Source organism: Hypanus sabinus, chromosome 12 (assembly GCF_030144855.1).
Source record: "Hypanus sabinus isolate sHypSab1 chromosome 12, sHypSab1.hap1, whole genome shotgun sequence".
Taxonomy (NCBI): Eukaryota; Metazoa; Chordata; class Chondrichthyes; order Myliobatiformes; family Dasyatidae; genus Hypanus; species Hypanus sabinus.
Window position 1 is genome coordinate 100,175,803 of NC_082717.1, and position 14,117 is coordinate 100,189,919.

At 48.1% G+C, this 14,117-nt stretch overlaps 1 protein-coding gene across 1 annotated transcript in view; it reads right to left on the reverse strand.

Annotated features, from left to right (window-relative positions):
- Window positions 1-14,117, reverse strand: part of LOC132403185 (centromere protein J-like) — a 195,613-nt gene that overhangs the window by 54,870 nt on the left and 126,626 nt on the right. The window contains exon 8 of the mRNA XM_059986546.1: window positions 12,935-13,064. Within this exon, the coding sequence (XP_059842529.1) occupies window positions 12,935-13,064 (130 nt within the window). The remainder of the gene's footprint in view (window positions 1-12,934; window positions 13,065-14,117) is intronic.

Below are 14,117 nucleotides of genomic sequence, written 5' to 3' on the forward strand. Positions count from 1 at the left end.
TTCCCAAGTGCGATTCCTCACCCAGCCGTCAATAACCAACCTCCCACAGCAATTCATGGTTCAATCAATTCTCAGTTCTTGCCTGTACATTACTCCCTATCACATACTTTAATTTTCCATTTTTAAACTTCTAAGTGCAATCTCATGGACTCTCAGTTATATAGTACGGTTCTGGCCCTTCAGCCCATCTCTGCTATGACGACCAAGCTGCATATCTAACCTGATCCTACCTGGCAACTATATCCCTCTCAAGCTTTCCTATCTATGTACCTGTCTGTATGTTTTTGAATGCTGTAATAATACAGTAGCTGCCTCAACCACCGCCTTTGGACAATCATTCCATACACACACCAGCCTTATTAGAAAACCTCACCCCTCAGATCCCCTTTAAATCTTTTGCTTCTCAATTTACACCTGCGCCTTCCAGTCTATATACTTCCAGCAGCCAGAATTACTCCTCAACTGATCATTCTTCGCCACCTCCATACCTGTCTTTACCCAAGTACTTACCACCCAACAGGCACCCTCTGTCTGATGTACAGCTCAACAGGCACCCTCTGATGTACAGTCCAACGGGCACCTCTGTCTGATGTACAGTCCAATGGGCACCCTCCGTCTGATGTACAGTCCAACGGGCACCCTCTGTCTGATGTACAGACCAACGGGCACCTCTGTCTGATGTACAGCCCAACGGGCACCTCTGTCTGATGTACAGTCCAACGGGCACCTCTGTCTGATGTACAGTCCAACGGGCACCCTCTGTCTGATGTACAGTCCAACGGGCACCTCTGTCTGATGTACAGTCCAATGGGCACCCTCTGTCTGATGTACAGTCCAACGGGCACCTCTGTCTGATGTACAGTCCAACAGGCACCTCTGTCTGATGTACGGCCCAACGGGCACCCTCTGTCTGATGTACCGCCCAAGGGGCACCCTCTGTATGATGTACAGCCCAACGGGCACCTCTGTCTGATGTACAGCCCAACGGGCACCTCTGTCTGATGTATCGCCCAAGGGGCACCCTCTGTCTGATGTACAGCCCAACGGGCACCTCTGTCTGATGTACAGCCCAACGGGCACCTCTGTCTGATGTACCGCCCAAGGGGCACCCTCTGTCTGATGTACAGTCCAACAGGCTCCCTCTGTCTGATGTACAGTCCAACAGGCACCTCTATCTGATGTACAGTCCAACAGGCACCCTCTGTCTGATGTACAGTCCAACAGGCACCTCTATCTGATGTACAGTCCAACAGGCACCTCTGTCTGAAGTAAAGTCCAACGGGCACCTCTGTCTGAAGTAAAGTCCAACGGGCACCTCTGTGTGATGTACAGTCCAAAGGGCACCTCTGTGTGATATACAGTCCAACGGACACCCTCTGTCTGATGTACAGTCCAACGGGCACCTCTGTCTGATGTACTGCACAAGGGGCACCCTCTGTCTGAAGTACAGTCCAAGGGGCACCCTCTGTCTGATGTACAGTTCAACGGGCACCCTCTGTCTGATGTACAGCCCAACGGGCACCTCCGTCTGATCTACAGCCCAATGGGCACCTCTGTCTGATGTACAGCTCAACGGGCACCCTCTGTCTGATGTACAATCCAACGGGCACCTCTGTCTCATGTACAGCCCAACAGGCACCTCTATCTGATGTACAGTCCAACAGGCACCCTCTGTCTGATGTACAGTCCAACAGGCACCTCTATCTGATGTACAGTCCAACAGGCACCTCTATCTGATGTACAGTCCAACAGGCACCTCTGTCTGAAGTAAAGTCCAACGGGAACCTCTGTGTGATGTACAGTCCAAGGGGCACCTCTGTGTGATATACAGTCCAACGGACACCCTCTGTCTGATGTACAGTCCAACGGGCACCTCTGTCTGATGTACAGTCCAACAGACACCCTCTGTCTGATGTACCGCCCAAGGGGCACCTCCGTCTGATGTACAGCCCAACGGGCACCTCTGTCTGATGCACAGCTCAACGGGCACCCTCTGTCTGATGTACAATCCAACGGGCACCTCTGTCTCATGTACAGCCCAACAGGCACCTCTATCTGATGTACAGTCCAACAGGCACCTCTGTCTGAAGTAAAGTCCAACGGGCACCTCTGTGTGATGTACAGTCCAAAGGGCACCTCTGTGTGATATACAGTCCAACGGACACCCTCTGTCTGATGTACAGTCCAACAGGCACCTCTATCTGATGTACAGTCCAACAGGCACCCTCTGTCTGATGTACAGTCCAACAGGCACCCTCTGTCTGATGTACAGTCCAACAGGCACCTCTATCTGATGTACAGTCCAACAGGCACCCTCTGTCTGATGTACAGTCCAACAGGCACCTCTATCTGATGTACAGTCCAATAGGCACCTCTATCTGATGTACAGTCCAACAGGCACCCTCTGTCTGAAGTAAAGTCCAACGGGCACCTCTGTCTGATGTACAGTCCAACAGGCACCTCTATCTGATGTACAGTCCAACAGGCACCCTCTGTCTGATGTACAGTCCAACAGGCACCTCTATCTGATGTACAGTCCAATAGGCACCTCTGTCTGAAGTAAAGTCCAACGGGCACCTCTGTGTGATGTACAGTCCAAAGGGCACCTCTGTGTGATATACAGTCCAACGGACACCCTCTGTCTGATGTACAGTCCAACGGGCACCTCTGTCTGATGTACAGTCCAACAGACACCCTCTGTCTGATGTACCGCCCAAGGGGCACCGCTGTCTGATGTACAGTCCAACGGGCACCCTCTGTCTGATGTACCATCCAATGGTCACCTCTGTCAGAAGTACAGTCCAATGGGCACCTCTGTCAGATGTACAGCCCAACGGGCACCTCTGTCTGTTGTACAGCCCAACAGGCACCCTCTGTCTGATGTACAGACCAACGGGCACCTCTGTCTGATGTACAGCCCAATGGGCACCCTCTGTCTGATGTACAGCCCAACGGGCACCTCTGTCTGATGTACCACCCAAGGGGCACCCTTTGTCTGAAGTACAGTCCAACGGGCACCCCTGTCTGATGTACAGCTCAACAGGCACCCTCTGTCTGATGTACAGTCCAACGGGCACCTCTGTCTGATGTACAGTCCAATGGGCACCCTCTGTCTGATGTACAGTCCAACGGGCACCTCTGTCTCATGTACAGCCCAACAGGCACCACTATCTGATGTACAGTCCAACAGGCACCCTCTGTCTGATGTACAGTCCAACGGGCACCTCTGTCTGATGTACAGTCCAACAGGCACCTCTGTCTGATGTACAGTCCAACAGGCACCTCTGTCTGATGTACAGTCCAACGGGTACCCTCTGTCTGATGTACAGTCCAACAGGCACCCTCTGTCTGATGTACAGCTCAATGCGCACCCTCTGTCTGATGTACAGTCCAATAGGCACCTCTGTCTGATGTACAGTCCAATAGGCACCTCTGTCTGATGTACAGTCCAACGGGCACCCTCTGTCTGATGTACAGTCCAACAGGCACCCTCTGTCTGATGTACAGTCCAACGGGCACCTCTGTCTGATGTACAGTCCAATAGGCACCTCTGTCTGATGTACAGTCCAACGGGCACCCTCTGTCTGATGTACAGTCCAACGGGCACCTCTGTCTGATGTACAGTCCAACGGGCACCTTCTGTCTGATGTACAGTCCAATGGGCACCCTCTGTCTGATGTACAGTCCAACGGGCACCCTCTGTCTGATGTACAGTCCAACGGGCACCTCTGTCTGATGTACCACCCAAGGGGCACCCTTTGTCTGAAGTACAGTCCAACGGGCACCCTCTGTCTGATGTACAGCTCAACAGGCACCCTCTGTCTGATGTACAGTCCAACGGGCACCTCTGTCTGATGTACAGTCCAATGGGCACCCTCTGTCTGATGTACAGTCCAACGGGCACCTCTGTCTCATGTACAGCCCAACAGGCACCTCTATCTGATGTACAGTCCAACAGGCACCCTCTGTCTGATGTACAGTCCAACGGGCACCTCTGTCTGATGTACAGTCCAACAGGCACCTCTGTCTGATGTACAGTCCAACAGGCACCTCTGTCTGATGTACAGTCCAACGGGTACCCTCTGTCTGATGTACAGTCCAACAGGCACCCTCTGTCTGATGTACAGCTCAATGCGCACCCTCTGTCTGATGTACAGTCCAATAGGCACCTCTGTCTGATGTACAGTCCAATGGGCACCCTCTGTCTGATGTACAGTCTAACGGGCACCCTCTGTCTGATGTACAGTCTAACAGGCACCCTCTGTCTGATGTACAGCTCAATGCGCACCCTCTGTCTGATGTACAGTCCAATAGGCACCTCTGTCTGATGTACAGTCCAACGGGCACCCTCTGTCTGATGTACAGTCCAACGGGCACCTCTGTCTGATGTACAGTCCAACGGGCACCTTCTGTCTGATGTACAGTCCAATGGGCACCCTCTGTCTGATGTACAGTCCAACGGGCACCCTCTGTCTGATGTACAGCTCAATGCGCACCCTCTGTCTGATGTCCAGTCCAACGGGCACCTCTGTCTGATGTACAGCTCAACGGGCACCCTCTGTCTGATGTACCACCCAAGGGGCACCCTCTGTCTGATGTACAGTCCACAGGCACCTCTATCTGATGTACAGTCCAACAGGCACCCTCTGTCTGATGTACAGTCCAACAGGCACCTCTATCTGATGTACAGTCCAACAGGCACCTCTGTCTGAAGTAAAGTCCAACGGGCACCTCTGTGTGATGTACAGTCCAAAGGGCACCTCTGTGTGATATACAGTCCAACGGACACCCTCTGTCTGATGTACCGCCCAAGGGGCACCTCTGTCTGATGTACAGTCCAACGGGCACCCTCTGTCTGATGTACCATCCAATGGTCACCTCTGTCAGAAGTACAGTCCAATGGGCACCTCTGTCAGATGTACAGCCCAACGGGCACCTCTGTCTGTTGTACAGCCCAACAGGCACCCTCTGTCTGATGTACAGACCAACGGGCACCTCTGTCTGATGTACAGCCCAATGGGCACCCTCTGTCTGATGTACAGCCCAACGGGCACCTCTGTCTGATGTACCGCCCAAGGGGCACTCTTTGTCTGAAGTACAGTCCAACGGGTACCCTCTGTCTGATGTAAAGCTCAACAGGCACCCTCTGTCTGATGTACAGTCCAACGGGCACCCTCTGTCTGATGTACAGTCCAACGGGCACCTCTGTCTGATGTACAGTCCAACGGGCACCCTGTGTCTGATGTACAGTCCAACGGGCACCTCTGTCTGATGTACAGTCCAATGGGCACCCTCTGTCTGATGTACAGTCCAACGGGCACCTCTGTCTGATGTACAGTCCAATGGGCACTCTCTGTCTGATGTACAGTCCAACGGGCACCTCTGTCTGATGTACAGTCCAACAGGCACCTCTGTCTGATGTATGGCCCAACGGGCACCCTCTGTCTGATGTACGGCCCAAGGGGCACCCTCTGTCTGATGTACGACCCAAGGGGCACCCTCTGTCACATGTACCGCCCAAGGGGCACCCTCTGTGTGATGTACAGCCCAACGGGCACCTCTGTCTGATGTACGACCCAAGGGGCACCCTCTGTCTGATGTACCGCCCAAGGGGCACCCTCTATGTGATGTACAGCCCAACGGGCACCTCTTTCTGATGTACAGCCCAACGGGCACCACTGTCTGATGTACCGCCCAATGGGCACCCTCTGTCTGATGTACCGCCCACGGGGCACCCTCTGTGTGATGTACAGCCCAACGGGCACCTCTGTCTGATGTACAGCCCAACGGGCACCTCTGTCTGATGTACCGCCCAAGGGGCACCCTCTGTCTGATGTACCGCCCAAGGGGCACCCTCTGTCTGATGTACAGCCCAACGGGCACCTCTGTCTGATGTACAGCCCAACGGGCACCTCTGTCTGATGTACCGCCCAAGGGGCACCCTCTGTCTGATGTACGACCCAAGGGGCACCCTCTGTCACATGTACCGCCCAAGGGGCACCCTCTGTGTGATGTACAGCCCAACGGGCACCTCTTTCTGATGTACAGCCCAACGGGCACCTCTGTCTGATGTACCGCCCAAGGGGCACCCTCTGTCTGATGTACCGCCCAAGGGGCACCCTCTGTGTGATGTACAACCCAACGGGCACCTCTGTCTGATGTACAGCCCAACGGGCACCTCTGTCTGATGTACCGCCCAAGGGGCACCCTCTGTCTGATGTACAGCCCAACGGGCACCTCTGTCTGATGTACAGCCCAGCGGGCACCCTCTGTCTGATGTACAGCCCAACGGGCACCTCTGTCTGATGTACTGCCCAAGGGGCACCCTCTGTCTGAAGTACAGTCCAAGGGGCACCCTCTGTCTGATGTACAGCTCAACGGGCACCCTCTGTCTGATGTACAGCCCAACGGGCACCTCCGTCTGATGTACAGCCCAGCGGGCACCTCTGTCTGATGTGCAGCTCAATGTGCACCCTCTGTCTGATGTACAATCCAACGGGCACCTCTGTCTCATGTACAGCCCAACAGGCACCTCTATCTGATGTACAGTCCAACAGGCACCTCTGTCTGAAGTAAAGTCCAACGGGCACCTCTGTGTGATGTACAGTCCAAAGGGCACCTCTGTGTGATATACAGTCCAACGGACACCCTCTGTCTGATGTACAGTCCAACGGGCACCTCTGTCTGATGTACAGTCCAACAGACACCCTCTGTCTGATGTACCGCCCAAGGGGCACCTCTGTCTGATGTACAGTCCAACGGGCACCCTCTGTCTGATGTACCATCCAATGGTCACCTCTGTCAGAAGTACAGTCCAATGGGCACCTCTGTCAGATGTACAGCCCAACGGGCACCTCTGTCTGTTGTACAGCCCAACAGGCACCCTCTGTCTGATGTACAGACCAACGGGCACCCTCTGTCTGATGTACAGCCCAACGGGCACCTCTGTCTGAATTACAGCCCAACGGGCACCCTCTGTCTGATGCACAGCCCAACAGGCACCCTCTGTCTGATGTACAGCCCAACGGGCACCTCTGTCTGAATTACAGCCCAAAGGGCACCCTCTGTCTGATGCACAGCCCAACGGGCACCCTCTGTCTGATGCACAGCCCAACAGGCACCCTCTAATATGACTGTAATGGGGGAGAATTGGGGGTAAATTAGTGGATCATGGGTTCTGTGTTAACAGATTACTCAAGGCCTGTTATATCAGATGGAATACTTTGTAGCTTTCATGGCTGGTGTGATATACCATGTCTGAAAGCATGATAAAAGTTGGTTAGAGCATCAGGGAAGGAGGCATACAGTTAATCCTGTCTTTCCTTGCATAGTCAGTAATGCCCTTAATGCCAGACAAATACACTGCGGATTGCTCTCAGAGAGGTGTTCCTGAACTTTTTCTGCAGAGGCAATCCTTGCCCTCTTGATGCCCAAGATGAGGTTCCTCTTGGCTGCTCTCAGATCTGTTATATCTCCAGACCTGAAGGCAGGTTCCCGGGACTTCAGTAGGGAGCATACCTCAGCGTTCAGCCAGGGCTTCTGATCGGCCCGTGGGATGACCGCTCTTGATGTACCAATGTCGCCTACACACTTGCTGATGCAGCTGGTGACACATGAGACATATTCTGTTTCTACTCTGTTTGTGCCGTCCCCTTTGAACATCTGCCAGTCGCTCCATTCAAAACAGTCCTGAAGCATAGAGATTGCCTCATTAGACTATGCAGTGATGGTCCTCTTGTCCGGCATGTCCTGGGTGATGGGGGTCCTTAATGACAGATGCCTCTTGAAGGTGTCCTTGATGCTGGGGAGGCTAGTGCCCATGATGGAGCTGGCTGAGTTTGCAATCTTCTGCAGCTTTTTCCGATCCTGTGCAGTGGCCCCTCCATACTAGACGGTGAAGCAGCCAGTCAGAATGCTGTCCACGGTACATCTGCAGGAATTTGCAAGAGGCTTTGGTGACATATCGAATCTCCTCAAACTCCCAATGAAGTATCGCAACCATTGTGCCTTTTTGTGATTTGGGCTCAGGTTAGATCTTCAGAGATGTTGACACCTGGGAACTTGAAACTGCTCACCCATTCCAGTGCTGATCCCTCGATGAGGGCTGATGTGTTCCCTCAACTTCTCCTTCCTGAATTCCACAATCAATTCCTTGGTGTTTCTGATATTAAGTGCATGGATGTTGTTGCAACACCACTCAACCTGACTCCTATCTGACTCCTGTACACTTCCTAGTCAGCATCTGAACTTCTGCCAACAAATTTATAGATGGCCTTTGAGCTGTCTCTAGCCATACAGTCATGGATGTAGAGACTAAGCACACATCACTGAGGTGCACCAGAGCTGATTTGTCATCGAGGTGGCGAGATTATTTCCGATCCACTGACTGTGGCCTCCCGATAAGGATGTCAAAGATCCAGTTGCAGAAGAGGTACAGAGGCCCAGATTTGGAGCTTGTTGATTAGTATCAAGGGGACAATTGTGTTGAGTGCTGAGCTGTATTCAATAGGCAGCAGCATGATGCAGGTATTGTTGTTGTCCAGCTAATCCAGGGCTGAGAGCAGAACCAGTGAAATTGCACCCACTGTGGATTTATTGGGGCGGCAGGCAAATTGCAGTGGGTCCAGGTCCTGCTTAGGAAGACCTGATCCTGGCCATGACCAACATCATCACTAGATGTTAGTGCAACTGGGTGACAGTCATTGAGGCAACTCTCCCTGCTCTTCTCAGGCACTGGTATGATCCCAGCATTTTGTTTGATATCAGAGTAACCGGCCTATTGTGCTCTGTTTTATTTCTCCCTCTTTCATTGCATAGTGGTGTTCCATTTGCCAGCCTCCACTCTGCAGGGACTGTTTCATGATGTACACTCCATGGCCATTTTATTAGGCACACCTGCTCGTTAATGCAAGTGCATAATCAGCCAATCATGAGGCAGCAATTCAGAGCACGAAAGCAGACGATGTCAAGAGGATCGGTTGTTGTTCGGATCTAACATCAGAATGGGGAAGAAATGTTACCTCAGCAACTTTGACAGTGGAATGATTGTTGGTGCCACACGGGGTGGTTTGAGTGATCTCCTGGGATTTTCATGTCAACCATCCCTAGAGTTTACAGATAATGGTGCGAAAAACGAAAATCACTCAGTGAGCGAAAATTCTGTGGGTGAAAGTGCCTTGAGAGGTCAGAGGAGAATGGCCAGACTGGTTCAAGCTGACAGGAGGATGAGTGTACGTCACTGCAGAACCAGGTGTAGTCTCTATTTCTGTGCCTAGGGGCTGTCATATCCACACACTCTACTCTGACTGGACTAGCAATGTTAATTATAGAGCAAAACACAGAAACAGGCCCTTTTTTTTTGCTCAGTTACTTGGAGAGCTAAGGAAGCTGCACAGAAGCATGTATGCAAGATAAAACCACCTCTGTAACATTATGACTAGCAGGTATCATTTGGGGTTGGCTGCACTTACAACACAGACGGGTTAGTCATTTGAAAAGTTTAATGGTGCAGAACTTGATTGGGCTTTCACCAGAACAAAGGGAATATGCTTTATACATGTATGCGGGTATCCAGAGATCTCACACAGACAAGGATAATCAAAGTTAATGTATAATCAATGAACATATATGCCACTATATGCAACCCTGAGATTCATTTTCTTTCAGACATTCACAATAAACACAAAGAAACACAACAGGGTCAATGAAAACCCTCACACGGCAAGACCGACAATTTGCAAAAGGCAACAGAATGTGGAAATACAAAAAAAGAGAATGAATTAATTAAGCAATAAATATCAAAAACATGAGATGAAAAGTCCTTTTGGGAACAGTTCAGTTTTGGGGTTGAGTGAAGTTGAGTGAAATTATCCCCTCTGGTTCAAGAGCCTGATGGTTGAGGGATAATAACACTTCCTGATGCTGGTGGTGTGGTCCTGAGACTCCCGTACCTCCTTCCCAATGGCAGCAGTGAGAAGAAAGCATGGCCTGGATGGTAATGGTCTTTGATGATGGAAGCTGCTTGGAGATGTGCTCAGTGGTGGGAAGAGCTTTAGCCGTGATGGACTGGGCTGTATCCGTGACTTTTTGTCGGCTTTTCCATTCAAGGGCATTGGGGTTTCCATACCAGGACATAAAGCAGCCAGTCAATACACTCACCACTGCACACCTATAGAAGTTTGTCAAAGTATTAGGTGACGTGCTGAATTTTCACAAACTTCTGAGAAAAGTTAAGGAACTGTGCTTCTACGTGAACAATTACTGCATTTCCTTCATGTTGCTTGCCCATAACATCCTGTGGATGTGACCTCCTTGCAGCCTTGGGTTTTTGAGAAGTGAGAAAATGTTATACACAACCTGCCCTGAATTATTTCTCGTGCACGTACCTACACAAGTGTATCTTTTTTTAATGCTAGATAAAACTAGCTGCTGAAAATTATGCTTGGAGTACAGTAATGAGAATTGTGCAAGAAGGCTATTAATTTTAATCAAGCCTCTCAATCTGGATGTAAGCAAGCTAAATTCTGTTGAAAAATTTGTTCTTATTTTTTTCCTTATTTCCTAAGAGATTTGGAAAGCCTAAAATTTCCCCAAAGCATTGAAAATATATGGAGCAAACGCCCAGATTCAGGGACAATTGCAAATTACAATGGGATGAAGAGCTGCCTGTAAATTAGCAAGATTGTGGGTCCAAGAGACATTTTGTAACACTGGAAATTCCTCAGGGCTGCTTGTACTCCATCAAATGTACACTCTGTGGTCACTTTATTAGGTACACCCGTACACCTGCTGATTAATGTAAATATCTAATCAGCCAATATGTGGCAACAGCTCAGTGCATAAAGACATGCAGACGTGGTCAAGAAGTTCAGTTGTTGTTCAGACAAAACATCAGAACGGGGAGGAAATGTGATCTGAGTGACTTTGACCAGGAAATAATTGTTGGTGCCGGACAGGGTGGTCTGAGTATCCCAGAAACTGCTGATCTCCTGGGATTTTCACTAACAACAGAATCTAAAGTTTACAGAGAATGGTATGATAAAAACATACATCCAGTGAGCAGCAGTTTCATGGGCAAAATGTCTTGTTAATGAGACAGGTGATTATATAATGTAATTATAGTTTTAATTTTAAACCGTAGGTGCTTGCACATGATTTCTCCATTGCTGCTCAGGGTGTATGGTAGTAACAACTTGTCGTACTCGGAGAATTATTGTGTTCAAAGGATTTAGATACTCCCCTGCACACAATATTGAGAAGAGTAGGAGGAGGCTCAACCACACCAAATATTCCATTAGTTCTCTGCCATTGAGAAGGAATTAGACAAGATCAGCTGGGTAGGATTGGGCTGCTCGAGACACTGGGCGGAGATATATATTTTTGGAAGGATCAGCTGAAGTGGCAGTTTTGGTCCGACAGACTATTTTGTGTTCCACAGCAAACTGGCAAAATAAAACCTGTTACCACAGCTAAATGCTAACAAAAAGTGATGAAATTTACTTGGAAAAATAGTTCCAGAAAACCATGATGGTTTGATTTCAAGTCTTACAGTTGCTCACAGAAATCACTCAGTTCTCTGGGTATTGAAAGGAATATCCATTCATTAATGACATTGATGTGGTGATACAGTCTTAGCCTTATTTCTCACATGTACATCAAAACCCACAGTGAAATGCATCATTTGTATCAAACCAAATCAGTGAGGATTGTGCTGGGACTGAAAGCTTCGCTACACTTCCAGCACCAACGTAGGATGCCCGCAACTCGCGAACCCTAACCCATAAGTTTTTGGAATTTGAGAGGAAACCCATACATCCAAACTCTTTAAAGGCAGCTTCAGGAATTGAACCCCTATTGGTAATCACTGGTGCTGTAATAGCATTATACTGACAGCCACGCTACCATGCTTTCCTGGTGAATTGATCATGGGTAAAATAGTGAACTTTCTAAAACTCTGCTGTTCACTACAGACTATGTAAATGCTTCAGCTACTGGAACATGCTCTACAATGTTACACTCACAATTGGAAAGCTCACAGTGTTAACTAGCACAAACATGGCAATTACTTCATTCTAATTTTCCCCCAGATTTTCAAATTTCAACATTCCCATAGGCATGTTCTGAAAATTGAGCTAGTGTTGATGATTAGAATTCCACGCCCCAAAATGCCAGAAGAGGGACTATAGGCCCCCTTGTGACACCATGAGAACAACTCTAGCTTTTAATTGTGAGAGTGAAGGATAATGGGAAAGGAAATGCTCAACTACACAGACTATTACCATTGATTATATCACTTCAGTCACTGTGGTGTAACAAACCATTTACACTCATTGGCCACCATTATTAGGAACTTCATGTACACAATAAAGTAGCCACTATGTGTATGTTTGTGGTCTTCTGCTGCTGTAACCCAATCACTTCAAGGTTTGACATGATCTGTGTTCAGGGATTTTCCTAAGCACACCACTGTTGTAACCTGTGGTTATTTGAGTTACTGTCACCTTCCCGTCAGCTTGAACGAGTCTGACCATTCTCCTCTCATCTCTCATTAACGAGACATTTTCGCCCACAGAACTGCCACCCACTGGATGTTTTTTTAAATTGTTCACACCATTCTCTGTAAACTCCGTAGAGACTCTTATGCATGAAAATCCCAGGAGATCAGCAGTTTCTGAGATACTCAGACCACCCCGCCTGGCACCAACAATCATTCCACAGTCAAAGTCACTTAGATCACATTTCTTCTCCATCCTGATGAACAACAAATGAAGCTCTTGGCCAGGTCTGCATGCTTTTATGCATTGAATTGCTGCCACGTGATTGACTGATTAAATGTTTGCATTAATGAGCAGGCATGCCAAATAAAAGTGGCCACTGAGTGTACTTTTGCATAGCCACATGTATCAGCAGAATATGAATATGGCTTCAGATTCACCTGAGATTTTCCAAAGCTAACTCTTGTTCCTCCTTAAGCTTGGCTATAGCTGTGTTTTCTGCTTTAAATCGGTCAATTTCTGTTTCCAGTTGGAGAAGTTTCTCCTGGAGTTGTCTTGATTGTGCATCTTCTGTGTGATTTAAAATGGATTAAAATTAACTTTAAATCAAAAATATATATGATTGAAGCAGAAATTACTTATTGTTTTCATTTATCATTTGTATTTCAAGAATATTATAATACGTGAAATTGAAACAATGTACTCATATTTGCTATAGACTTATGGCAAACCTCCACTGCAAGCTCCAAGGAATAAAAATTCATTTCCAGGAATTAACCTAATGGATCACTTTTGAACTGCCAGTATATCCATTCTTAAATAAGGGACCAAAATTGTGCAGATGTTCCTATAATATAACCTTGCCACTATAATTGTACTTGTATCTGTCATGTACAATTATGACAATATTTCACCTTTTCTAATCCCTAATTTGAATACTACATAATGTGAATGTCCAAATTTATAATTATAGTATAAAACGTAAAGCAGAATGAGGCCATTTGGCCCATCAAGTCTGCTCCCTATCCCATCTTGACTGATTAATTATCCCTCTCAGCCCCATTCTCCTGTCTTTGACAATCTTACTAAACAAGAACCTGTTAACCTCTGCTTTAGATCTACACAATTACTTAGTCTCCAAAGTCATCTGTGGCAATGAACTCAGCAGATTCATCGCTCTCTGGCTAAAGAAATTCCTCTTTATCTGTTTACTAAATGAACATCCTTCTATTCTGAGGCTGTGCTTTCTAGTCCTTGACTCTCCCACTATTCAAAACATCCTCTCCACATCCACTCTACCCCAGGCTTTCAATTTTTGTTAGGTTTTAATGAGATCCCCCTTCATTTTCCTAAACTCCAGCGAGAACAGGTCCAGAGCCATCAAATGATTCTCATGCATTAACCTGTTCATTCCCAAGATCCTTCCTATAAACCTCATTCAGACCCTCAACAATGCCAGCATATATTTCCTTAGAAATGGTGTCCAAAACTGCTCACAATACTCCAAATATGGTCTGACCAATGCCTTATAAAGTCAATGCCTTATATCATTACTTTTATATTCCAGTCCTCTTCTCATCTTGGTGAGAATGATCTGAAGTTTTTGATACATTTTGTTCACAA